At 42.6% G+C, this 27755-nt stretch overlaps 2 protein-coding genes across 2 annotated transcripts in view; one reads left to right on the top strand and one right to left on the bottom strand.

Annotated features, from left to right (window-relative positions):
* Positions 1-27755, top strand: part of smg9 (SMG9 nonsense mediated mRNA decay factor) — a 56473-nt gene that overhangs the window by 5983 nt on the left and 22735 nt on the right. Inside the window, exons 3-7 of the mRNA XM_083662565.1 lie at positions 19090-19330; positions 20203-20300; positions 20935-21047; positions 24353-24464; positions 25459-25554. Of these exons, the coding sequence (XP_083518691.1) occupies positions 19090-19330; positions 20203-20300; positions 20935-21047; positions 24353-24464; positions 25459-25554 (660 nt within the window). The remainder of the gene's footprint in view (positions 1-19089; positions 19331-20202; positions 20301-20934; positions 21048-24352; positions 24465-25458; positions 25555-27755) is intronic.
* LOC310799966 (CD209 antigen-like protein D) lies at positions 2348-9138 on the bottom strand (the record flags this gene model as incomplete). Its single annotated transcript, XM_083662566.1, has 6 exons — positions 2348-4693; positions 5916-6016; positions 6186-6325; positions 6460-6621; positions 6746-6835; positions 9003-9138. 6 exons carry the CDS (start codon positions 9136-9138, stop codon positions 4573-4575), a joined length of 750 nt encoding a protein of 249 aa, XP_083518692.1. The 3' UTR covers positions 2348-4572.

The raw sequence follows: 27755 nt of genomic DNA, 5'->3' as shown, positions 1-27755 counted from the left end.
GACTCGGGAGGATGAACAAATGAGGCAGGCTGTCCAAACTTTTTACCGATCTAATATGAGATGCAGAGAAATAATTATATATTAATAGCCGATGTGTTTAGAAGAGCATTCTCACTCTTGCTGTAATCGTTGTGGGATTATTACACCTGAGAGACAGACAGACCCGGAGAGAACTCAATTTACGGTAAAAGTGTGGATTCCTCAGTGAATCGATGTGGAAGACGCAGCTTGTTTTGAAACGCGTCATTGAAAGTAACCTCATGGTATCATGACAGTGGCTGGAACACAGAAGGAGCATGACTGACTGGCTCGCTGTAGTCTGCACAGGGCAGGGTGTCTTCTCCCGTCTGGTCAAAGCAGAGGGGAGGCGGGGGTGTGGCGCATGTGTGGAGCTGAGTTTATCACAGAGCACATCTCGCACGCGGGGGGAGAGGCGGACAGTGGCAGTGCACACTGCTTTTCCATTTGGAAAAGCCTTTCTCTAAATGAATGTTGTTCTGGCAGTGGCAGGAGCTTTTAATTCCTATATAATGCTGCTACAGTAACTACTTAGGCTAGTTAACATTGTTGCTTACCGCGAAGGAGGGAAAAAAACACCATATTGGCAACACGTTGTATGCCAATTTAATATGCAAATTAACCGTTTGACCGACATGCTTAACCGACCAATGACGTTGTCGGCGGTTAACCGGTTAACGGTTAACCGTCGACATCCCTAGTCTGTGTGTGAGAGTGTGTGTGAGTGTGTGCGTGTGCGTGCGCGTGCACGTGCGTGTGTGTGTGTGTGTGTGAAACCGGATAAACCACTACTAACCTAAACTACACAATGTATTTTAAAGTAAATTTTGTCACTCGTTAGCACTAATTGATTGTTTTTATTTATATTATTTTTTATTTAACCTTTGTTTAACCAGGAAGGCCCATTGAGATACAAGATCTCTTTTACAAGACAGCAGCAGTCATTAAATTAGGTAGTCACACACAGAACACAGAACAAAAGGTACATGCATCTGAAATACAATGCATCACACACAAAACAACACAAGAGACCAACATGGTAATAAAAGTGTCTGAATGAGGATGATACAGTCGTCATATACAGTCAATCTACGAAAAACAAATGCATTCTTCATGTAAAACGTTCTGCAATAGAGCTTCAAATTCACCAAACGGGACCAGGCTGTCTAAGTGGATGAGTTCTTGTAGTCCATTCCATGTCAGAGGTGCATAGTGAGAGAAGGCCGTCTTTCCTAGTTCAGTACGCACTCAGTACGAGTTTTTAAGAGTAGCCATCTAGTGGACCTGGTATGGTACCTGCTAGAAGCAAAGGAAAGTAGACCACAGAGATATGGAGGAAGCTTCCCTAGGATGGCTTTATATATAAAGATATACAGTACATGTGCAATTTCCTCCCAACTTATCATTTGATATAGCACACAGTGGTGAGTAAGCCACTTGGCATTAGTGATGAAGCGCAAAGAGGCATGTTAAACACAATCAAGTTTCTTTAGCAAGGAGGAGGCAGCATGCAAGTATATATTATATCACAGTAGTCTATTATAGGCAAGAATGTAGCTTGAACTACTTTCTTTCTAGCCTAAAAAAAGAAGCATTTCTTAATACGAAAGAAACATTTATTTTTAAATATATATATATTTTACGTTTTTTTGTGAGGTTCCTAATATGCACATTAAAATAGTTTCTCGTCTAACCATAGCCCAATATATTTATAGGATGAGACCTTTTCTATGGCTGTTTCCCTTTAGGGTAGAAACATTAGCAAGATCCCCTGGCTGTAAACCAGCCCTTGTAAAGACCATGTATTTAGTTTTTTTTGTATTTAAAACAAGTTTAAGATCAAAAAGGGATCTTTGTAGGCAGTTAAAGGCAGACTGGAGATCCTCAATTGCCTGTGAAGGGGAGGGAGCAATTGCGTAAATAACTATCATCTGCATATAAATGCAGCTTGGCAGTGTGAATTCCCTTTCCCAGATCATTTATAAAAATGGAAAATAAAACTGGCGCTAAAATGGATCCCTGAGACACACCTTTATTAATTTCTAAAAAACTAGATTTGTAATTCTCTGTAAATGTACATTGTGTTCTCTCTGAGAGATAATTTCTGAATCTGAATTGTGATTCAAGCTGTAGCTAATTGAAAACTTTTATATTTGCTTTTGCACCTATGCGGGTTCGGGGGAAGAATTCCCTGGCAGAGAGGAACTGATGCATGTTATGTTTCCTGCATGTTTCCTGTTTGGAATAAATATGAGACTGGAGAAGTTTACAGTGAATGTCTTTAATATTATGTTGAGCCAGAGTTTACATTGAGCAGATAACAACCAAAACAATGATCAGTCACCAAAGGTGTAACCAAAATCAAGAAATATTATCACTAAGTTTCAGGCCGATACAAATAAACTCTGACTCTGATTTGACTTATTTATCTCATTGCATTTTGAATGTCATCTGTTACAATGTTGCAATCTTAAGAGCAAAATCCAAACAGCCATCACATCTCCTCATCATGTCATCAGTACTCTGTCTCCTCATGTCTTTCAGTACATTTTCTTCACTGCTTTTCTCCCCCTGCTGGTCAGGGATTAAACACAACATTCTCTTTTGACAAAGAGGAAGTTTATTCAAAAGCTTTTAAAAAAGACATCTAGAAAATACATCAAGCTACTAACAACCACATGAAGGAAGTGAAACCAAAGTATATGAAAACATGAGTACATCGCCATGGAAACACATCATACCCCAGAACCATTTTTAACCATGGGTGCTATCTCAGATCAGAAGTATTACAATTACCATCACTTGATTGTATATTAATGGAGACATGGTCACACCCACACAACTTTGAGTTATTTACAAAAGAGAAAGTAGCATCTAGCAGCCACAGCTGCTGATAGGAATCAGTCTCATGACTGATATATGGCTTAATTAGGAGGGGTACTGAGTAGTCTCTTAGAACAGACGAGTTGGCTTCCACAATTTTCAAATGCTTCCGCCATACCGTCTGTACTTCGTGAGGGAGAATCATGCACCAACCGGAATGGGAAGCAGAAAGGCGGGTCTTCCGCTCATTAGTCCAATGAGAATTTTTTTAAGGCGGGTCTTCCGCTCATTAGTCCAATCAGATTTTTTTTTCGTGGACACACGTGTCGTGATTGGTTGGATTTTGTCGAACTTCCTTCCAGTCTGAAGGTTTTTTTCCCAACTTCCTTGTGCATGTTCTGGGGGTGTAACGTACAGACTGTATATAGCTGCATTCGCCGGATGTAGATGATACAGTCTGTTTTAAGAGACTAGGTACTGAGTGCACAACACGATAAACTTAGGAAAAAGTATAGTAGCCTACTATAATTATGAACGTTACATACTGTATAGGATATAGACAACGGAACACTGATAGTGCCCACAATTCATTGGACTAAGAAAAAAAAAAAAAAAGCTAGAGACAGAGAGTGAACTTTTCAGTCAGGAAAGGTAGTCCTTCATTTTGAATGAACACTCTTTGAATGAACCTCTGTGGTTATGTTAGGACCCGCCTTCTGTCAATCAAAACTGGACTAGAATGATTAATTAATCCCTTAATCAAACAGATCGGGGGGGGGGGGGGGGTGGTTAGATAATAACCTATGTAAAACAAAGTGTGGTTTTATAGGGCCAGAATCATCTGAGAAATTCACAAACAAATGCAACTGAATCCAGGTGAGATTTGTGAATGCAGATTTGACAATTTGTGAATAGAGATAAGTTTTTGACGTGCATAATATGCTCATGAAACACGGTTTGGTTTTAAGATATAACTTCCACCTTGTGTGGTCTGTATTTGTTGATTGTATGACATGTATTCAAGTTGTGTGCATTTGGTGGTGGACAGGAAAAAAAATTGTGCATTATATACAATTCTGTGTTAATATTGACACCCTCTTATTTGGGATTAACTTATTACATTTAGACAGCGTTTATTTCAAAGCAGTTACTTTTAAAAACAATTAAAATATAGTAAAAATAGCAAATATCTCAAAAGATAATAATAATACTGGAAACTGTACAGTGATGTAAAACAGCCAAGGAAGGCAGGAAATGAGCAAACTTCAATGATGCTGGAACGCTCCTTAAAGTTTGACCAACATTTTGCAAAGAGATTATATAAACCAGTGGTTCTCAACTCGTGGGTCGCGGGGACATTTTGAGTGGGTCGCGGGGACATTTTGAGTGGGTCGCGGGGACATTTTGAGTGGGTCGCGGATGTGTGCATGAAAAAGGACACCGGACAATGCAGATAATGCCCCAAAGTTAGGCCAAATTTTGGCAAGGGAAAATTCTGAAATTTGGGTCGGGATATGAGGAAAAATATGTGTCGTGAGGCTAAACCAGTTGAGAACCACTGATATAAACTAAACATGTTATACTGAGAGACAGCAGCTGTAACAGCAGCTGATCTGAGTCTTGACTCTCATGTCAAATCTACTATAATGCACTTATACACCCTTTTGACTCCAAGCCATTTAGGTAAATATTAATAAAGGACTATCAAATCAAAGCTGTTTTGAGGACCTGTCACACCTTCCTCTCACAGATCCAGTTGTTATTTACGTCACATGACTCGTCACTCCATCCGTTTGCTAACAAAACACAGTCTGCGTTGTTATAATTGTCAGGCTGCCACCGTCCCCAGTACCTGAAACACAGGAGGACAAGGAGTCAAAGCCTGTAGTGAAGACATCGGGCCCTATCTTCCCAAAAGCGCTAATTTAGCGTTTGCGCTCGTTTAACACCGTGTGCAATGAAAATTGGGGGCGGACACAAGCGCATGCCTGTTATAATTGTACTGGGCATAGGCTGCCACATGCCAAAACAGGCGTTTCAGCGCTAAAATGTGGGGATAGATGGGATTATCCTATCGTCAGCAGCGCGCAATTACTTTGCGCTAAGAGCTTTGAAAAGGACCTCTTACGCGCAAATACCTCGCTGCCTGGGTTGCGCACCATAATCTCCGTGCAGCGCAGCGCAGTGCAGAGTAAAATTCCTTTTGGATATGTCATTAGCACAGCATTGCCATGCCAGGACATCAAATTATGCTGCTAAAATTGGGTGTTAGCAGATAATTCAGTGAGGCAATCAACTATAACTCACTGAGAAACTTTTATCACATCGCAAAGAGGGAAATTAATTGAGAAAACTTGTTGGACAATGGACATAGGCTATTCACCTTCATAACCCAGAGGGTCGTTGGCACCACAGACGATCTGTCAATAAGCTCTCTCTGTCCTCGCACGAGTGAGTACACTCTAACACACTGCGTAACACACTGTGTTACGAATTACAGCATATTGCATGCCTCGTGCAAACAGCCATTGCGAGACGGGAATCTGTTTGGTTTTGATTGACGTATTGCCCAGCATTGCCTGGCCACACCCGTGAATAATTCTGGTAGTTAAGACCGCCCAAATCCCGTTTGTGCAGGCATTTTGGGGCGCAGATGATTTTGGCACGGCTCTAATTTGCGCTTGCGACACCTGCCGTGAACGTTTGCGCATCCCCGCCGAGAATTGCATCCCCAACATATTTCATGGCTGTTTTAACTTAGAAATCAGGGAGGTCACGTCTACCAGACAATTATATCACTTTTAAACAGTTACATTTCTGTATAAATCATTACAAGTATGCTCCCGTGAGGTGGGGATGCTTTTTTGCTGCTGGGCGGGGGAGCAAAACTCAGCAGAACACCTGGACAAATGCGCAAGGCGGACTGTTATCTTGCCTGCATTAAGGCACGTGCAAAACAGGTGTGCAAACGCTAATAGGGGATATCACCTGTCGGAAGATAGGGCCCATCATCCATACTGTACAGTGACTCTGAAGTCTCACACACAGTCAGAACAAATGTGATCAGATCTTACATTGTGGTCAGAGGTGATCCATCCACCCATCTCCAGGTCTCTTCTTCATCTCTGTCTGTCAGACCAATCCACACCGTCCTCTTTAGTCCAACCAGGAAGTCCTGTTTGTGGAGACACAATTAGAGGGTTCACGCACGCAAGCTAAAACCCACGCATGCACACATACGCACGCAGGCACGCACACACGCACACACGCACACACACACACACACACACACACACACACACACACACACACACACACACACACACACACACACACACACACACCTGTTCCTCTTTGCTGTTGATGACCACCAGATCAGCTCCTCTCTTCAGACAGTCCTGCCTGCTCTCTTCCCAGGTTTTCAGCTCAGCAGAGACGTAGTACAACTTAGAGTCAAATTTAGTCCAACAATTACACCTTTGGGCTGCGACAAATCAACACAACAAAACAAAACAAAAGGTGTTAAATGATCACACTCACACACAAAATAATATGTGAACTGCTTTCACACGTACTTTAATGATATCATTTAACTTATTATGATCAAAATTTACTCACTCTGTGAACATAAATTATCTCCCAGGATGGTCTGTAACTCAATAGTGAGGCTGTTGCAACAGGTCTGCCACTGGTCTCTCTCATTAGTCAGGTTGTTGTAACTGGCCTGTAACTGGTCTCTCTCCATCTTCAGCAGCTCAAGCTTCTTCACATCTGAATTATCTGAAAGCAGTTGTCAGAGAAAACCACGTTCGTTGAATGAGTCCTTCTAGGTTGGAGGAATTGAGATATCTGCTTCTCTTGGCAGTGACCAAACATAAGGATTTGAAAATAGAAAGACACTCACGCACGATGAGACGCAGAGAGACGTTGAGAGCAGCTTGTGTAGCACACAGCAGCCCAAAGCTCACCAAGACCAGCTTGTAAACGTTTCCCTCTGTGGAACAAACATTCACATGTAGGACACAGGGATTCTGTTAGCTGGCAATTAGCCGGTATTTGTTCCCGTGGGCCAGTAAATTAAGAGGTCGCCGGCTCAATTGGCCAGTTGGAAATATGCCAAATAAATAAATGTGTTATATAAACTAGCCTAATATTGTGTGATCTATAGCCTAAGTGATGTTGCCAATAGGCTACAACTTAAATATACACTTGTATATATAGCCTTATATATTTTCACCCTGCTGTTATTAGGGATGGGCATCGAATTTCGAATTTTCGAATAATCGTTGTTATTATCAAGGTGGACTTTTATTATTGAAAGTCGAAATTCGAAAATAAAAATTATTATTATTATTATTATTATTTTTTGTGAGTGAAATGTTGCATTGTCTCCCCTGATTCTAAGTATAGTCGAATCACTTGGTTTGAGCAAGTAAAACAATTTTTATAAGCATTTTAAGCAAGGTTTATGGAAAAATGAATGGCGGATGAAATCCCATGAAGAGGGAGAGGGGGTGACTTTGGCACCCCTTTGGCACTCAGACCTGAGCCTACTAAATATTTAATGAACCACTCATGATTGTCAAAACTGTTTTTTATTTTTCGAAAATGTCAATGTCATGTAACATGTTCTTTACTTCAGTGGTGCAATGCTTGTTTGAGCTAAAAATCCACATATTAATTTATTATTTATATTAATTAATAAAGCCTTAGACTTAGAATCAGGGGAGACAATGCAACATTTCACTCACCAAAAAAAAAAAAAAAACATTTTTTTTTTTTTTTACATTTTTATTTTTATTTTCGAATTTCGATTAAAAGTCGACTTTGGCCAGCGAATTTCTAATAGTGTTTTTGCTAGAAATGCCCATCCCTAGCTGTTATGTGAGGTCGGTGTTTGGTGAAAAAAGGACAAATCTAGCCGACGCTGTCTCTTTAACTGTAGTCCGCCATTCACCATCCGCACACTGCGCTGCAGCAGCATCCCGCGGCGGCGGGCGGCTGACAACGCTTTGACAAGATCAAAATGGCAAAGCAGACATACTGTAGCTGGTCAAGTTATTTTTTACGTAATGATGATGCTTCAGTACTTCAGCCGAGGCCAGAAAGACGACAGAAAAGCATCAAGTTCCTGCTACTCCTGAGAAGAAGAGGAAACACTGCGACCGCCGGCAAAAGCAAAAAAATACCAAATATTTTGAACCCAGAATGGCAGGAGAAGGTTTACACGTGAAAATGTGGAGGGAAAAGATCAAATGTTCTGCACCATCTGTGAAAAGGTGGGTGAGAAAAACGGCTTCACCAAAGACTATCAATTTGAAAATATCTGCGCACCACACATCAGCTGCTCATAACGCGACAGCAAACTGCCATAAAACAGCACACTAAAGCCACCAAGTCGAGTAAAGAAGACGCCCTTATATAGATCAAATACATTTCTTGGATGATTGCATCATAGCCTTCGTTTTTGTGTGTTTTATTGCCGTTTAAATATTATTTCTGAACGTAAATTCAAACCCGAACCAAATTAATTAATTAATTAACGAGCGGTGAGGCTCGCCTCGCTCCCTTTGCACTGCAAGCACAGATAATAATGCATAGATAATTATTGCTGTTTAAATATTATTTCTGAACGTAAATTCAAACCCGAACCAAATTAATTAATTAACGAGCGGTGAGGCTCGCCTCGCTCCCTTTGCACTGCAAGCACAGATAATAATGCATAGATAATTATTGCTGTTTAAATATTATTTCTGAACGTAAATTCAAACCCGAACCAAATTAATTAATTAATTAACGAGCGGTGAGGCTCGCCTCGCTCCCTTTGCACTGCAAGCACAGATAATAATGCATAGATAATTATTTTTTAAATAAACAGCAACAAAAATGATTTTCAAATGAAAATTTTGTTTGCTGAAAATATGTTATGTATTTAAAAAAATATATCGATCTTTTTTCAATCGCTACATTTTGACTGGGCCGGTAAATATTCTATAAGGCCGGAATTTCGGAACGATACCGGCTGCATTGGCCAGCCAGAAAAACATCCTAGCGGAATCCCTGGTAGGACAGCAGCTCACAATACCATTTCAACTGCTCACTGCTGTTGAATCAAGGAATGTATCAAGGAAATGTGAAATCTTCAAATGATTTTTTCTTACCATGTCTGTTGGCTACCCGCTCATCTCTGTTGGCTACCCGCTGACGCCTCTCAGCAGAATTAGCCGTCACGAGAGGATCGTCGTTGAGCTCAGTTATTTCAAGTTCCTCTCGTCGTCGGGCAGCAGACCTCGCCATGCTGCATCTCTCTCTGCTTGTGACTTCTGCATTTGTTCTTTGACTCTATATACGTTAGACACAACTCTGTCAGCCTTTTGAGCCAATCACACATCTAGACCACATAGGCAGGGCAGTTATGGGTAAATCACACCTCTAGATCACGCTAAGGCAGAGCCGTTTGTCTCCAACACACAACTTAATACATGCATGTAAAAAACACATCATGCATAACCATAACCCTAACCCAAAACACTAATGAGGGTTTCCAAATTCCAATCATGGAAGATGGAAAACCTCATTAGTGCTTTGAGGAAGTGAGGGGCCAGCTGGCATATAGACGGTTTTAACTTGACAACAAAAACATTCTAAATTGAACCCCCGCTCACTTCCTGTTGCAGTGTTTGCTATGGACATAAAAGAAAAAAAAATATTCAAGTGCAGGACTGACCATTCCGTGAAAACCGTCTATACAGCTGAGCAGCGAAAACAAAAGTAACGATGTCGAGTGAATATTTCTGCAGTTTGCCGAATGCTGAGAAAAAGGAAGTGCTGTGGGGTTGCGCTCTGGTGAAAACCGTCTATATTTCAGCTAAAAACAGGGTGTAAATTATGTCTTTCCCTGTCAACTCGGCATCTCAGGGCTTGTGGAGACTTGGATTATACCAGGTGAGCAGTATGGAAGCATTTTATGTATTCTTTCTGACACTGACTGTCGGCAAGCACCGCATATAACACATCAAAAAACCCCGAAGTCAAGTCAAGCTTATTTGTATAGCCCTAATTCACAAGCATGTCCCAGAGGGCTTCACAGAGAATATGTCTAATTCTAGCTGACACAACAGTAGCAAATTACAGTAATAATGATAACACTTTGAACAATTGATAGAGAAATATAGAAAATATAGGAGAGAGCGGAGGAGAGAGCAGGAGAAGGGAGGAGAGCAGGGGGAATGTGAGAGAGGAGAGAGCAGGAAAGTGATGAGGTGGGGAGGGAATGGGAAATGTTGGGGAGTATAGGAGGTGGGGAAGGAGCAGGGGGAGGGGGAAGGAGGAGAAAGCAGGAGAGGGGAGGGGGGAGGGAGAGCAGGGGGATGTGGGGGAGGAGAGAGCAGGGAGAGGGGAGGAGGTGGTATCCCTATCCCTTTAAATTGGAAAAGCTGACAGACATGGTATTTTTTATTTCTTTATTATAAATCATAATTAAAACATTTTCACCTGATAATGCTCACATAAATCACCACAATAATGTTTTTTTATGTGCATTCCAGGGTGTGTGTGTGTGTGTGTGTGTGTACTGTGTGTGTGTGTGTGTGTGGGGGGGGGGGGGGGCGTGGGTGTAGGCATGTGTGTGAGTGTGTGTGCGCGTGAACGCGTGTGTGTGTGTACTGTGTGTGTGTCGGTGTGTGTGTGTGTGAAGCCGGATAAACTAGTGGCAGTGAGTGTGCAGTGGGGCGGGAGGGCAAAGCGCCGATCCTCCTCGTCCGCCTGCCACCGCGGATCAGCGCCGCCTTCGCCATCAGATGTGACGGCCACAAGCGTCAGAGGCCACGCTAAAATAGCCACCGTACGGCTGCTACAAGCCCCGGTGACAGAGCTGGGTGGTTACTAAGTATGTTGTTCAATGTGTTACTAAGTAACCACCCAGCTGAATTTTGGTTAATAACACCATGCTTCTGTGGTGTGACAAACTCAAAACACATGTATTTTTTTTTTGTTTCCAGGGACTTTACTGTAAATGCAGTGTTCTGTCCCTGCATCTATTTCCTAGTCTCTAGCTCAGGTTTGCCGTGAGAAGGGAAAGCAGCCCAGATCTCCTTTTCCCCCCAGCAACATCCTCCCGGTGGATCCCCAGGCATGCTGGGAGATGTAGTCCCTCTAACGTGTCCTGGGTTTAACCATAGATCTTCTATTACTATCTAGGTGGGTCACGGCAGGCTCCGCCAATGCTAACTAGAGATGCTGCGATCCGATCATGTGATCGGATATCGGCGCGATATCAGCCAAAAAACATGGATCGGATCGGATCGGATTCCAGCGAAAATGACCGATCCAAGGCTCCGATATAAGCACTCCATTCCATGACTCCGCTCCAGGATTTCTATCCAGCATGCAGCAGCAGCAGCAGCAGCAGCAGCACACAGAGGCCGCGTTGAGCCTAGGATGGCCAGGGCCAAAACGTCAGACACACCCGTCCTTAACCTATGTGCGATTCGAAATCACGCGTCCGCACCATGGCTGACAGTTTCAAATTTTAACAAAACAACCACTATTGCAATTTGCAATACATGTCCCGCAAGGTTTCTGAGGTTAGGCTATCTAGTTGCAGGGCAGCGCTCCACAAGCTTGTTGTGACCAAAACCCCCGCATTTAAAGCATTTCATACTCCCAGAGCTGGCGTAAACCATAGAGAACCTCATGCATTAGCCTACTCAAAATGAAACGTCCAGGGTTTGTGTCTCCAAAATCAACTAACGCTTAACGTTACATGCAAGCTAACATAGCTAGCTGCGGAGCACTAATGATCTATAAGGAAAACGAATGCGCACATAGCCTACATACCGTAAATTCCGGACTATAAGCCGCGGCTTTTCCCCCGTTTTTTGGCCCTGCGGCTTATATAACGGTGCGGCTTATCTATGGATTTTTTCAGAAAAAGAAAAAAAAATACAAATAAAATCTCTCTTTTTTAGCACTCTTTCTACCGTAAATTCCGGACTATAAGCCGCGGCTTTTTTCCCGTTTTTTGGCCCCTGCGGCTTATATAACGGTGCGTCTTATCTATGGATTTTTTTCAGAAAAAAAAAAAAAAAAAAAAAAAATCTCTCTTTTTTAGCACTCTTTCTAACTATAAATCCACTTCTGTTTTAATTTCCTCTCTTGCCCTCTTTTCACCACACCGCGGACACTGTGTGCACTGTAAAAATAAACAACGGTGGTGTTGTGTTATGTTGTTTTGTTGAAATGTTACGGTAATACGGTAAATGGGAGCTTCCTCAAACAGCCATCTCTTTCCCGACAATCCCCTCTGTGCGTGACCACTTACATATGGTAATTACGGTAAGCAAACGGCCACAAGCCCATCAACTCCCTCCCCCGACTACCAGGAGAAAATCACAAACTTCGGCGAATTCACACAAAGGAAGATCAAGGAATATTCCATCGAACCGGAGCAGATCATAAATATGGATGAAGTGCCTTTGACGTTCGACCTGCCACTCACTCGGACTGTTAACAAGAAGCGCCCTGGAGGATTCTTTCACCAAAAAAAAGCTTTGCTCGTTCTCGACAGCATGAGAACGAGCAGTAGATGATCATGAGGTGGTTTTTCAGACGTGTCGATATAGCAGTTTATCGCAAAAGTGTAATGGAAACACATTTTTCGCATTTGCACGTCATGTGACCCATATTATCCCTTGGAAAAGGAGCGGAAAATAAGTTTGGTAAGTAAGGTTCGATAGCCGTGTCAAAACCTCCGCAGCAAGTGGAAAACTTTGAAGCAACGCTACCTAGCAGAAAGACGAGTGTTGTGCAAAAGCGTAGCCGGGCAAATTAGATAATGTTTAATGGCAGAAATCGGTCCATGGTGACAGCAGGCTGCCTGTGTGCGCGCATTTGGCACAGCGGCGAGATGAGAGGATGAAAAGCACACACTGGTGCGGTGGTGCTGTCTGAAGTGAATACAGTGACTGTGAGTAGGCTAATACATTGCACACGTTTCAGGTGCAATTATAGAACCAAATCAGCCTTTTCCCCCCTCCATCTCTAAATCGGACCAGTTGTAGGCTATTAGGCTACCTTTTTTCCTCTGCCTGTCGCGCTGACTGCATTCACGCAGCCAGCAACATTTTGCGACTCATTTTCTTTTGAATTGATAATCAGGCTCGTTTATATGCATTGTAACTTCATGTTGGGATTTCCATTGACCATTGGTTGGATTTGAGCATGCAGGGGACGGGATATGGGGCAGATCCCCGTGCGTAATCACTGTGGCAGCTGCTGCAACGGGGAATCACTCAAACGCAACTTCAATGGAAACGCCTACAAGTCGCAATTGTACATTGTCGAAGTTGTAGAAATATCGCAATTCTTTTGCGAAAAACTGTAATGGAAACACAGCTATAGATGAAGAGGAGTTCGTTGGTTTTGAGTGACAATGAAGGAGAGAGGAGAGTGGTTGACGAAGCCACCCTGAACCTGTTCGTTTCCGACACTGAAGATGAGGACTTTGGTGGTTTCAGTACGCAGGAAGAAGAGGAAGACGAGCATTAGTGACTTGACTTCTCTGGTTACAGGTTTGCTGCACATATAGCCTATTGTTGTGTGATTTTGTCTGGGGATTAGTGACCTGACTTTTGTTTTGTTTTGTTGAAATGTTAATAAATGGGAGCTTCCCCAAACAGCCATCGCTTTCCCGACATTCCTCTCTGTGCACGAACCCTTTCATATGGTAATTAAACATCAAAACACCCGCGGCTTATAGACCGGTGCGGCTTATAGAAGAAAAAAATAGTCAATTTTGGTCCCGCGGCTTATACACCGGTGCGTCTTATAGTCCGGAATTTACGGTAATTATAAATCCACTTCTGTTTTAATTTCCTCTCTTGCCCTCTTTTCACCACACCGCGGACACTGTGTGCACTGTAAAAATAAACAAAGGTGGTGTTGTGTTATGTTGTTTTGTTGAAATGTTACGGTAATACGGTAAATGGGAGCTTCCTCAAACAGCCATCTCTTTCCCGACAATCCCCTCTGTGCGTGACCCCTTACATATGGTAATTACGGTAAGCAAACGGCCACTCGGTGACCTCCAAAATCGATGGATTTTACAGGTTACACAGCTTCATCAGCACATTTTATGTGCATTGCTTTGCTGCTTGTTTTTTCGATTATTTTATATATAATCTAACATCATGCTTCAAAAGATGGAGAACTGGCTGTGTTACGACGATGGCGGCGAGAAGAAGAAGGAAAGAAGGAAATCGAGCAGCAGCACGTAACCTTGGCATCAGGGTGTTGACACAGAGAGCAGACGGCCGAGGTGTGTCCACCGTTCAGATCCGACTGAAGGCCAAAACAGTCGCCACCTAAATGAAAATTGAACATTTTAGAGGTGGACCATCCTGGTGTTTCAGATTTATGAGACGAAAGGGACTGTCCGTCAGGGCGCGGACGACTGTGTGTCAGCAACTCCCTCCCGACTACCAGGAGAAAATTACAAACTTCGGCGAATTCACACAAAGAAAGATCAAGGAATATTCCATCGGACCGGAGCAGATCATAAATATGGATGAAGTGCCTTTGACGTTCGACCTGCCTCTCACTAGGACTGTTAACAAGAAAGGTGAATCGTCCATCACGTTGAGAACCACAGGTCACGAGAGAACGAATTTCACTTGTGTTCTTGGCTGCACAGCATCTGGAGTAAAGCTCCCGCCGATGGTGATTTTTAAGCGTCTCACAATGCCAAAAGAAAAGATCCCCAGCGGGATATGCTTGTTTTGTTGAAATGTTAATAAATGGGAGCTTCCCCAAACAGCCATCTCTTTCCCGACATTCCTCTCTGTGCACGAACCCTTACATATGGTAATTAAACATCAAAACACCCGCGGCTTATAGTCCGGTGCGGCTTATATATGTAAAAAACAGTCAATTTTGCTGCTGCGGCTTATATACCGGTGCGCCTTATAGTCCGGAATTTACGGTAATTGTCAACATCACATACATGTATTTTCTTTAATCTAGACTACAGGCATCATTTTTCAGTCAAAAGTGAAACGACACAGATATGATGGCGTATAGTGAGGCTTTCCATGCCTCACTATAGAACTGGCCCCATGCAAAATTCAGACCGCTTATATGTTGCCGTCATGCCAATAAGAGTCTAAATGTAATTTTTTATGTTTTATCTGCAGACTAAGCAGCTAGGCTTTCGGTTCTATAAAAGCCATTCTTTTTTGTATTGACTATTGAGTGATACACTACTAAAAAAAAATATGATATGACAATAGTGATGTCAGATTTGCTTAGGTCAGAGCTATGGAATATTAAATCATCCATCTTTGCTCACAACATTTGCCCTTTCTTTCTTCTTCTTTTTTACCTCAGGTGTGCATAAAATACAGGTTAAGAACTTATGGAAAAGTCATGGAAATCCATTGGTCAAAATGTGTATGAACCCTGAAGGGTTAAATTGAGCATTTATGAGAGATTTCAAAAATATCGAGATATATATCGTGTATCGTGATATAGCCGAAAAACATCGCGATATTCTTTAGAGGCCATATCGCCCAGCCCTAATTTGATTGTTATGTTTTAGTTTTACATCAAATGAATTAGATGAACTAAATCGTTTACATACTATATTACCAAAGCACACACATACATACCTAACCCTAAAAATGTTTGTTGCCTGCTAGCTATCAGACAGCATAGAGAGACTTAAATATGTGCTGTATCGGTATCTGATCGAAATCGGTATCGAATCGGGTATCGAAATTTGATCGGAATCGGATCGGTTTTGAGCTAAAATATCGAAATCGGATCGGAATTGAAAAATCTCGATCGCAGCATCTCTAACAACTGGTAGCAGGAAGTCTCTTAAATGCAAATAGTCACGTGGTCACCTGACCTCTCCCCAAATCTCGTTACTCCCCCCCGCCCCCACTTGTTTTCTTCTTCAAGCAGGGTTAGTGCTGACCTAGCAAGCTAACTTGAAATGGAGATCGTGAGTTCCCCAAACTCCACACAAACCACACATATGAACACAAAGCTGCCCCTTGTTAGCTCAATATAGTTGAAACTAAGGTATGATATTCCATAAAAAAAAGAAAATTCTAGCCACAGATGTGTAGCTGCTACATCAACGAACTTTGCATGTAGTTTTAGCTAATAGCTCCCTGCTAACATGAGTTTGTGTTGCCAAATCCCGTGAGAGTGTGTTGCTGTGGTACAGACAGGTCTTGAACAAGTTCAATTTTCTCCTGATCTGTCTGAAAAATGCCATTTTAGTGGCAGAATATTCACAAGATATGTGGCTTCAGAGAATGGGCCGAATATTTACTTTAATGAATTCCGGGGGCGAAGTGATCTGTCATAATCTGAGATCACGTTGACTTTTCCCATTGACTCCAACAGACTCAGACCTGCCGAAAACCTCCTAAGTGGGCGTGTCCGTGGAAAACCATGGGCGAAACCCGCGTGCCAAAATGACAGGAAGTGAGTTGAAGTTGGGCCGTCTTGCTTGAAATCCCATCGTCTTTGGTTTAACCTGGGGCCTCGACTCTGCGGAGGAAGTGGAACCTCACCTCATTGTAGCCGCATAAATCTGCACTCTCACTCTTTGGCTGACCACCCAGTATGTAACCAAAGATCAGGGTCAAAACTAAAAAAAATCGACTGGTTAAACCGAGAGCTTTGTTTTAAGTGTCTCAGCTTTCTCTCTTTACCACCAGGGTCCAATATGACGCGTGCGATCTCTTGTTCTGTCTGTAAACTAAACAAGATAAGATGATGTGATGCTGAGGAAACCAAAAATACAGTTGAACATAAAATAAACAATGAAAACAATAAAAATGACAAAAGCAACAAAACAGAATATTCACCTTATTCACCACACCCACTTTTTCTCTCTTCCGCGTTCGACGCAAACGTATTTGTTCTTCCGGTTCAGCGCTAGTTGCCTCCTGTGGCTAATATTAGCCGCTAGTTAGTTATGTTATATGGCAGTAAAATGCCACTGAATGACCAAATTGATATAACTTTTAACCATTTCGAGTAACACTGTTTCCATATGGATCACCAGCGTTAGTTTGTTGTTTATAACGTGGCTATATTCATAACGTTTCTATCTCGGATGCGTTACTTCGAATCGCACATAGGTTACGCCTAAACCTATGTGGGTTTCAGGACGCAACAGCCTCGACTCCACTAACGTCATCTTTAGAGCACAATATTCCTGGAATGCAAGTTTAACTAAACAGTTACATGTCCTCTGCATTCTACATCAAATTAAGATATTACGGGTTGTTTTGTTTTGTATGTTACATACGTATTGGCCAAGATATGTTAGTTTATGGGGGAGTAATTCTGCCAGTTTAGGAGGGGAGTGTGGGCGGCCATTTTGCCTGCAGGGTTTTTGGCAAGTCAAAACGGAAATACTATTATGAAATGACGTAATGCGGAAGCGTCCGTGTGTGGGCAAAGAATAAGGTGAATAAACAATAGTGGGATTAAATGGACATGTGCAGTCAATGTGATCCAGTGTTGGTATAAAACATGAGAAGATGAGAAGTGGGATGTTCACCCTCTATGCAGCACCATCTCAACATCTGACCCTTGAACTTTAACGGCTCCTCGGGGGCCTTTTCCAAAACTGGAGCGTCCAAAGCGAGCAAACGTCTCTCTGGGGCCCCCTGCAGCACAGGTGCTCTCTGTACAGTAACTCTGAAATGAAGATTTGATTGACAGCTGCATGTCGTGATATGATTGGTTGAAATGGGGTAGAAATTTGATAGTACTACAGCAAACTGTACATTACTGTTATCAATGAAATCTTGAAAAATGAACTTTTGATGTGAAAAAGTGTGAAAAACGAAATAAATTAGATTGTTGTGATTTGTTTTGCATACATTATTAAATAGGTGCACTGCATACCCAGGTATTTGAACTAAAAGAAAATAAAAGTCATTTTTGGGTTCAGCTCGACTTTAACTCATTGAGTGCCAGCCACTTTTGGAGAACGGACGCTCCCAGTGCCAGAGTTTCAGAGCTTTTTTCAGTGATTTCTCGAGGCCCACGGAATATTGTGTGATATTACTATGTAAACAATGAACACAGAAAAAGAACGATGAGACTCTTTTCTATCATCAGCAAAAACAGGTTTATTGATATCATTTTCCGTTCTTTAGTTATCAGCCGGAGAAGATAGCTTGATTTAACAAAAAAGAGCAGTTTTTTTCTAGAAGCTGAGATAATGGCCCTTTTGTGAAATTAAACATTTCAAACACATCACTGACTCTGAAGCTAATTTTCTGATGTAGTCACACCTCAAAAATAATTTCCTTCAATAAAACAGTGAAGGCCAGGGAATTTTGTTTGGCAGAATAATATTTTTAACTGCAACCAGCAGCGCTGGCCCCTGCGTGCGCTGCTGGTTGCAGCTTCTTTGCTTTCTTGATTTGCTGCTGGTGGGCATCGGATATTCTGGCTTGCGTTTGCCAACCCTGTCCTGCTGCCTGGGTCTGTCTGGGTCAGTGTTGTGTGCTGCTCTGCGTGCCCCCCCCCCCCCCCCCCCCCCCCCGCCCTGCCTCAACTGCACACTCCTCCTGTATGGGAGGTGGCTCTCTGCTGAATTTGCTCTGCACTGTGAAGGGTGCGCGACATCCAGATTTTTACAGCCTTCCGCGTGTGCTTGTCACTGGCTCCTATGCTTCCAGTTGAGAATAATAACTCCACGGCTGATCATGCGAATGGCCTGGGCTGTCGCAGCGGACATGGAGGAGCTCAATTGTGGGAGCAGATTGGCTGCTGCTGCTGCGGGCACATCTAACGTTAAAACGCTTCATGCATATCGATGCATACGGATGCGATGCGATTTCCGTTTCCCCAACGACTTATTCTCTGTTTTTCTCTGCCTTTCTGTTAACCTGGAGAGCACTGTCGCCACCTAAGGGTTCTGTAAAATAGGTTATAGACCTCCAATAGCTACAATAGTTGTACAGGAAATGCGGAAGGCTTTGATCGACGTCCCACCGTCAAAAAACGCATTGGACGTCGAAAGACGTCCGTGGCACTCTACGTCACTATTTAATTGGACGTCGAAAGACGTCCATGGCACTCAATGAGTTAAGAATGGTAAACAGGCTGCTGCTAGTTAAAAGCGTGATTAAAAAGATATGTTTTCAGTTACCGCTATTTGCTATACCGTAGGTAGTGTTATCTATTGACTTGTGCGGTTGGATCCTTCTGTAGTCCAAGCCCAGTCAGAACGCACCTGTCAGCGGAGCCCCTGCCCTGGAGAAGCCCATCATGCTAATCAAAGCCAGGGAGGATGGAGGAGCCAAGCCGGGGAGCACTCTGGATACGGCCCCTCTGCCCTCTGGTGCTGCTGGACCATCGAAGCTGGAGAGGGAAGGCCAGCGCCCCACCCAGCCGGTATACCAGATCCAAAACCGAGGAATGGGTGCTTCTGCTTCAAGCATCACTGTGGATCGTGAGTTAACACTGATTATTACACACTATTAAACATTATTTTTATTTAAAAAAAAAATCTCTGCACCTTTTATGTGATAAATCTAGGGATGTTTGATATTGGCTTTTTTACCGATATCCGATAATGTCCAACTCTTAATTTCCGATACCGATATCAACCGATACCGATATAAGCGGGCTTTTTTTCCCACCAAAATTTCAGGTAACAAGTTACATAATGTAGCTTAATGTAGCTGAAGAGTTTAATATATAATATGCATGTTGTGTTAAAGTTGTAAGTGTTATTGGGGCAGTGGTGGCCCAACGGTTAGAGAAGCGAGCTTGTGACCAGAAGGTCGTCGGTTCAATATCCCGGGACCGGCAGGATAAATCTGGGTGGGGAAAGTGAAAAGGCAGCGCTTGCCCCTCCCTCATTACCACCACTGAGGTGCCCTTGAGCAAGGCCCTTAACCCCAACCGCTCCAGTGGAGCTGCTCAGTGGCCAACAGACCAGACTGTGGTTGTACTGGTCAGCTTCCAGGTATGAATGTGTGCGTGAATGTGAACAGGGCACTCCTGAAAAAGAGAGCATTGCTCTCAGTGAGACTCCCCCTGTATTAAAAAAAAAATATATATATATATATATATCGGCATGAAAACCGATACCGATATTTTCAGATATGAATTTTTTATGCTAATATCGGCCGATAATATCTGACATCCCTAGAAAAAAAAAATCTCTGCACTTTTTATGTGATAAATCCTCTCTGTCCGGGATGCACACATCAACGCAAAGTGACAGCTGCATATATTGTAAGTGCACATCTCTAATCTATTCATGTGACTTGCAGCTGTGATTGGCCAGTCAAAACTATTTATTCATGTGACTTGCAGCTGTGATTGGCCAGTCAAAACTACTTCCTCCAGAGAAGATGAAGCATAGCATCAAACTAGTGGACGATCAGATGAACTGGTGTGACAGCGCCATGGAGGTGAGTCATCAGTTCATTCACTTCTGTGATTGTGTAGCTAGCTGCTGTTTTGAAGTATTACATTATATTTTCTATAGGAGTTACTGATCAGCACCAGTGTTGGGGGTAACTCATTACAAAAGTAACATTACATGTAATATATTACTTTTAGCAGTAACTCAGTAATATAACTTATTACTTATAGGATTTCAGTAATATTATACCAGTTACTTTGTCAAGTAACTCAAGTTACAAATTGAGTTACTTTTTTAAAATCAAAGCACATATTTAAAAAAGATACAATCATGTCCTAATCAAACTGTGTGTTTTTATGTAAATAACCACTATAGATGACAATAACAAAGGAAAAGGATAACATTTAGAATGTTGGATGGTTTAAACTGACTTAAAGGCGGTTTAAATAATTTTTCAGGATGGCTCCGGGGCGCCGATGTCATTCTGCTGCTGCTGTTGTTATTTTGGTGAAAGTAATGCAAAAGCAGTGTAATAAGTAATGGGTTACTCTACACAGACAGTAATATTGTAAAGTAACTTATTACTTTCAAATGAAAGTAACTAGTAATATGTAGTATATTACATTTTGAAAGTAACTTGCCCAACACTGTTCAGCACCACTTGTGTTTTGTTGTTGTAGTACCTGAGGGACCAGACTGATATGTTGGTGGTTGGAGTCATTGGCCTGCAGGGAACTGGGAAATCCACCATTATGTCGCTGTTATCCGCCAACACACCGGAGGAAGACCAAAGGTAAGAGTTCGTAGGGATGCGCATGATTAATGCTGCGTTCCATTATAAGTGGGATGTGGCAAGTTGCCAGTTGCTACTAGCAAAAATCAAATAAAACGCCACTATAACTCGGAGTTCCTACCCGCAAACTTGGGTATGATTTCTCAACCCCCAGTAGCTCCCACTGCGTCATTTGACGTCATTTCAAGATGGCCACGCATGTTGTTTATGGTGAGAAACATCGAACCTTTATCAGATTGAATTAAACGCGTCATTCTGCGTCATGTTACTTGCTACTTCCCAGTGCAATCTCGAACGCACAATAGGTCGGATATGACGCGTTGGCCACTTGCCAGCTCCTACCATAAACGAATGCAGCGTAAGTGTCTCAAGTTTGAACTGACGGATCAAATTGCTTAATGAGTTATTACATTTTATTTATCAATAAAATAACGTTTATTTGTATAACACATTTTACAAAGGGTTTACAGAATGATTTAACAATCAAATAAAAGCAAGCGTACTCAAAATAAATGCAAAGAAATATGCTAAAATGATACAATTTGACAGTCAAAACTATACTAATAGGATCAAATACATCACATCAAAGCTAGTCTAGAAACAGGTTTTTAGAAGTGATTTCAAAGTGGATGCTGAATGATCGTACTAGCCGAAGCTCCTCGGGGAGATACAACAGATACATGGCCCCAGCCTGAGGATCTGAAGCTGCACACTGGCTTACGGCGGGTTCACACATACGCCTAGAGCGACGCTTTAAGCAACGCATAAAATTTAGGCGTCCTTGTTAACAGATGAGAGCGTTCACACAGACCGCTGCCACGCTGCGCTGAAGCCACGCTCTCGCTGCGCCTACGCTGCGCTGCATTTATCGTTTAGGCGTCTGTTCTATTTTTCAGCGTCTAGGCGCGCTGAACTGTCAAGCTATGCAGGAAGTGAGCAACAAGAATGGCAAAGAGCGTCCTGTTTATCTTCACAATTGAACCAATTTCAAATTAAAATATTATTAATCACATTGTTGGCTGTTGTTTCTGACGGACTTGGGCCATATTTTCTACCGAGTTTGCCCAAAAGGGAGGGTGGAGCGCGAATTAACGAGTGCATAGTAGGAGAGCTGTCCTTCATGTGTTCCTCTATATTAACGTCTTTTCTGTCAGATGTATATATACCCCCCCTGTCTCAATGCATGTATCACTCATGGTGTTGACTCATAGTCACATGATTACCCAGGGAAAATAACAATTACAGCCGGCCAGGAAATAGACAGACATCGTCACTTGCACATTACAATAAAAAAGAGGTTTATATTACTCACCCATGCTATAAATCAGATCTGAAAAGTGTAAAAAACCGCTGCTCATGTGATCAGCGTAGCGCAGAGCGGGGCTTCAGTGTGGCGTCCTGTGTGAACGCAAATAGGCGCCTAGCGTGCATGAAGCGATGCCTATATGCGTAGGCGTAGCTTAAAGCGTAGCTTTAAGCGTCGCTCTAGGCGTATGTGTGAACCTACCGTTTATAGGGGGTTAAAAGTCTGCAGTGTATAGCTTGCAGTCATAATCGATAAGATCATCAAATCATTGACAGCTAACCAGAAGTGGAGTGATGGCATTTTGACCATTTGTACCAGTTAAAAGCTGACATTTTTCACACCAGTTTGTCTTAATTGGTGGTACCCAGGTGATACATGTATCTTTGTCTTTTCACACTAGTGGCTCCTGTGTGCTTCTAGAAAAGGTCTGTATTGCAACTTGCTTCCGCGGCACGCTACTTCGCTCCGGATCGCTTTTATTTTTATGAAATTGAATTTTTCTCCTATGAAATTATTAACACCAACGATTGCTCGACCAACGTGAATCTCGTCGACCCCCACCGCCCGGGTGGGGTCGCCAAAAGGGCCTTTCTGTGTGGAGTTTGCATGTTCTCTCCGTGCCTCCCGGGGGTTTCCTTCATATAGGAACCCCCTTCACAAAAACATGCAATATCCTGGTTGCTGATGTGGTGCCTCCTCTGGTCGTTAAGGGCGCCTGTTCAGAGGGAGGGGAACTGGTTGGAATAGCGTGATCCTCCCACGTGCTATGTCCTACCGGTGAAGCTTCCTCTGGCAGGTGAAAAGAAGCGGCTGGCTGACTGCCCATGTCTCAGAGGAAGCATGGAGCCAGTTTTCGGCTCTCCCCAGATCGGCAGAGGATGGAGTAGCAACCAGGATTGAGAAATCAAGTGAGCACTAACGGGGGATAAAATGGGATAAAAAAATCGGGAAAAAATTATATAAAAAAAGAAAAGAATCTCGTCGACCAAGAGTACGTCGACCAAACAATCGACTAAAATCGACCTGGAGGGGGGCAGCCCTAGTAGAGTCCGGGGACCAACTCCAGTTCTTTTGCCAGTGCCTTGGTCAGGGGCACTGACGAGTATTAACCCTAACATACTGTACATGTCTTTGATGGTGAACACAGGGAGAACATGCAAACTCCACACAGAAAGGATCGGGGTTCGAACCCGGGACCTTCTTCCCGTGAGGCAACAGTGCTGCTAACCACTGAGGCCCCCTGCCGTCCGTTTTTGTGATTGGCCACAAACAGGGGCGAACACATAACCATGCCCGGGAGTTTGGCGCAGAAACCTTCGTGGCGGATGTAATAAACATACAAGTATAGACCTTATTCGATTGACGTCACTCACTCACGTACGGGCACGCCCACTGCCGCCATGTTGTTGACATAGCGCAGCCGCTTTAAGTGACAGCCTATGTGAGAGCAGAGTTTATAGGAAGCTAGCCGCCGTTAGCGTTACCTGTATCGTTCCAATAGTGTTCGGATGGTGACCTGCGTTAGGCATGGCTGTAGTAATGACAGCAATAAAATCCCCATGGTTTGTTTCTATCTCTACCGTCCTCAGACGTGAAGGGAGCGAGACGGAGGATAGGTCAGCAGCACAGGAGATGTGTGGATAGTTAGGAGAGACAGGTGAAACTTTCTGACAGCTCCTCACAGAAAAGTCTGTTCACCTCGTTTTTTCTTTTGTTTATTATTACAGGCATTAACGGCAGCATACAAACAACAACTCTGGGGTTTTTATTGCTGTCATCACTATCGCTATTTTGTAATGGAACAGAAACGACAATAAGGCCGTTACTATAGTTGTCAGCTGCAGGACGGTATGTCAACAATATGGCGCAGTCCGGGGTTAGCGAATAAGGTCTATACATCATACACTGACAGAATGGCAGATCGAAAGAAAGAGTGAGGGAGGATATTTAGTGTTCTTTGTTTTGAACATTTGGCATTGACGTGTGCTTGTTTGCACAGGGGTTATGTCTTCAGGGCCCAGAGCCAAGAAATGAAGGAAAGAGGAGGGAACCAGAGTACCGGCATTGATTTCTATATCACACAGGAGAGACTCATCTTCTTGGATACACAGGTACGAATCAAGGATTATTTAAAGTCGAGGTGAACCCGTTCGTCACATGCATCTGAGTCCGTTTCATACTGAAAACAAATTGAGAGGTGGACCATATACGGTGTCGATGATTTGATTTGACAATTCTGTCGACTGGCTTTGGCATCGGCCAATCCTGGCGTGTTCCACCCCCAAATCGGGTAGGATTCAGCGTGTTGTCGTGCTACGCCAGTGGGATCCGCGGAGTACCAGGCAGCCACCGGCTTCGTGCGGAGCGAGCGGACAATCCGATGCATGGGTGCTGCCCGCCCGCCTGGAATCTCCAAGAGACGACCCCTGACAGCCAGGGAGGCTGTCGGGCTCGGAGGCGCGCGCCATTATCGTTATAAATGTAAATAATATTCCTGGAATGCGTGTTTTAACGAGCCAGTTACATTTCTTTGCATTCTTAGACATTACCGTTTGATTTAGTTTGCATATTTGCTCAAGTTAGTAGTTACCGGTAGTTGTTTATGGGCTAGAAACTCTGCCAGATGACATGCACTAGGCGCCATTTTCCCCTTCATTTGGAAGAGAAAATTATCCTGAAATGAAGATTTGATTGACAGCTGCATGTCGGGATATGATTGGTTGAAATGGGGTAGAAATTTGATAGTACTAGGTGACGTCAGCAAACTGTAAATTACTGTTATCAATGAAATCTTGAAAAATGAACTTTCGATGTGAAAAAGTGTGAAAAACTAAAGAAATTCGATTTTTGTGATTTTGTTTGCATACATTATTAAATAGGCGCACTGCATACCCAGGTATTTGAACTAAAAGAAAAGAAAAGTCATTTGTGGGTTCAGCTCGACTTTAAACTGTGGGAGCTTCTCTCTTTCTCTGGCTGTACTGTAGTATGATGTGATCTGTTGGCAGATGTTCACTTTGCTGTCAGATTGTTAAAAGTGAGTAAGTTATGAACTGTGAAAAGTAAAATGCAGCCTAGGAAAATTAATACAATTTCTTTCTTCAGCCTATCCTCAGCCCCTCCATTTTGGACCATCTCATCAACAACGATCGGAAGTTGCCTCCAGAGTATAACCTTCCTCACACGTATATAGAGATGCAGGTCAGTGTTTGGCCTGCAGAGGGCAGTGGGCGTAAACAGTTTGTTTGGTGATTGGTTTTTGCTGCTGTTGTTTTCTTCCTTCCTCCCTCTTTCTTCTTTCTTCTGACTGCCTTTCCCATGACGAATGTGCACAGAATGTTATACAGCAGTCCAGCTCAAGTTTGGTGCCAAAAGACTACTTGCACAACTCCACTACTTCCTGAAATGAGTAGGGCATCTTGGTTTCCTGTCCTACACTATTAGATGAACTTGATTAATGTCAGCTGTGCCTGACCGCTGCAATCACAACAACAGTTTAGTTTAGTTTATTTGTTTAGCACAAATTTAGGTACAAATCTGTGCAAGGTGGGAACGAAGCCTTTGCAGGCTTGTACAGAGTTCCACACCTGCTCATATTAATTTCGGGACATGCAGGCTAAACATTCAACAAAAAAACACAGAAAAAGAAAAGCTACATGTTAAATCAGCAAAGCAGTGAAAATAAGGTCATTTGCATCTGAAGCAAAAGCAAGAAGGCTAAGAGGAGAACAAAGTCTGTTCGAGAAAAGTTGTCAAAATGTGTCAGAGAAGGATGAGTACAGGGATCAGGAGGACAGTAGATGTTTCTTCAGGTGCTTTTTGAAAGCAGAATAAGAGGACATTGATCTTAGCTGTAGGCTTAATTCACTCCAAAGCTTACCTCTAAAAGCGATGCTGAATTGGTGCCTTGAAGTCCGTGTGCGCGGTAGGAGTAGATTGTTGTTGCTGTGTCTTGTTTGATATGAATGGACATTTGTGGTGGGAATGAACAAATATTGAAGGGTGACTGGAAGATCATGTTTCCTATATATAAACTTGTGTAGAAATAAGCAGGTTTGATAAACATTCACTTTGTCAATGGGTAATATATTATATTTTTTAAAGAGGGGTGCCGAGGGAGCGTATCTATTAGAATGAGATATAAATCTTAGATATTTCTTCTGTATGATGCATAATTTGTTGAGATATGTAGGATAGGTTGCCGCCCAAACAATGTTACAGTAATTAATAAATGGAAACAGAAAACTATAATATAAGGTTAAATGAGCTGAGGAGTGAATTAAGGGACAGACCTTGCTCAAAATGCCAAGCATTTTTGCAGATCTTTTTGAGACAAGGTCAATATGGTAAGACCACTTCAACCCGCTATCTATAATTGATCAGGCACACCTGACATTAATCAGTTCATCCAATAGTGTAGGACAGGAAACCAAGTAGTGCAAGTAGTCAATTCTTCCCAACCCACGGTGGTGTTGTAGCAAGCACCAAACTTCATGAAAATTCACGGAGAATCACCCGTACGTTGTACGGCTTTGCAACATTCACCAAAATGTTTTCTCAAATGAGAAGAATCTATGTATGGAAATATTTTCAAAATGGTGATGATCATGATGATGATGATGATTATTATTTGTGCTAAAACCTTTATTGTTTTTTAATGTTTCTTTCTTCCCCCGACTAAACAATTTTTGCCATCGTTTACGATTTTATATAGGCTTACAAATAATTCTGAATGAATGCTAATAAATGTAATTTCCTTTTTTCCTCCCGTAAACTACTAAATGGCTAGACTTAGGCCATGTTCACATTACAGGCAAATCTGATTTGCAGATAAAGTCATTAATCATCATTATCTTGAGTGACGTTCAAATCAGATTTGGTGGATCTGCGCGTCCGCACTGAAGTCACATCAGTCGAAAGCAGATTGGAAACTACCTCCATATGTGGTTTGGGACAAGTGAGACAAATCAGACTTGGAGCGTCCAGACTCATAAAACCAATCTGAATAAAGTCATTAAAGGATGGGTTTTCCGTGGGGAATATGAATATATATTAAATCTCACGCCCCTAAGGTTTTCGAATCCGTTGAAATTTTTGAAATTGGAGGTTTACTCACAGAGATATCAACCGAAATCCACTCTGTGTGTGGGGGGGGGTGGGGGGGGGGGAGGTGCGGGTGCGGGGACTCGAAATACTACATTTCCCACAATGCACTGGGCTCGCGTGGCCTTCGTTTTTATGCCCACCCCTCAGGCATTTGGCTGATATCAAACTCCAGTAGGTGGCGGTAATGCACATATATGTTTGCCAACCGCCATAAAACTCAAAGAAGAAGAAGAAGAAGGCTTCGACAATAAAATATACAAAGAACAAGAAATAAATCGAAAATAAAATTGCCTCCA

The sequence above is a fragment of the Poromitra crassiceps genome, assembly GCF_964638095.1.
Source record: "Poromitra crassiceps genome assembly, chromosome: 29".
Classification (NCBI taxonomy): Eukaryota; Metazoa; Chordata; class Actinopteri; order Beryciformes; family Melamphaidae; genus Poromitra; species Poromitra crassiceps.
Note: the sequence above shows the minus strand (reverse complement) of the source record. Positions and strands in the feature narration are given on the sequence as shown.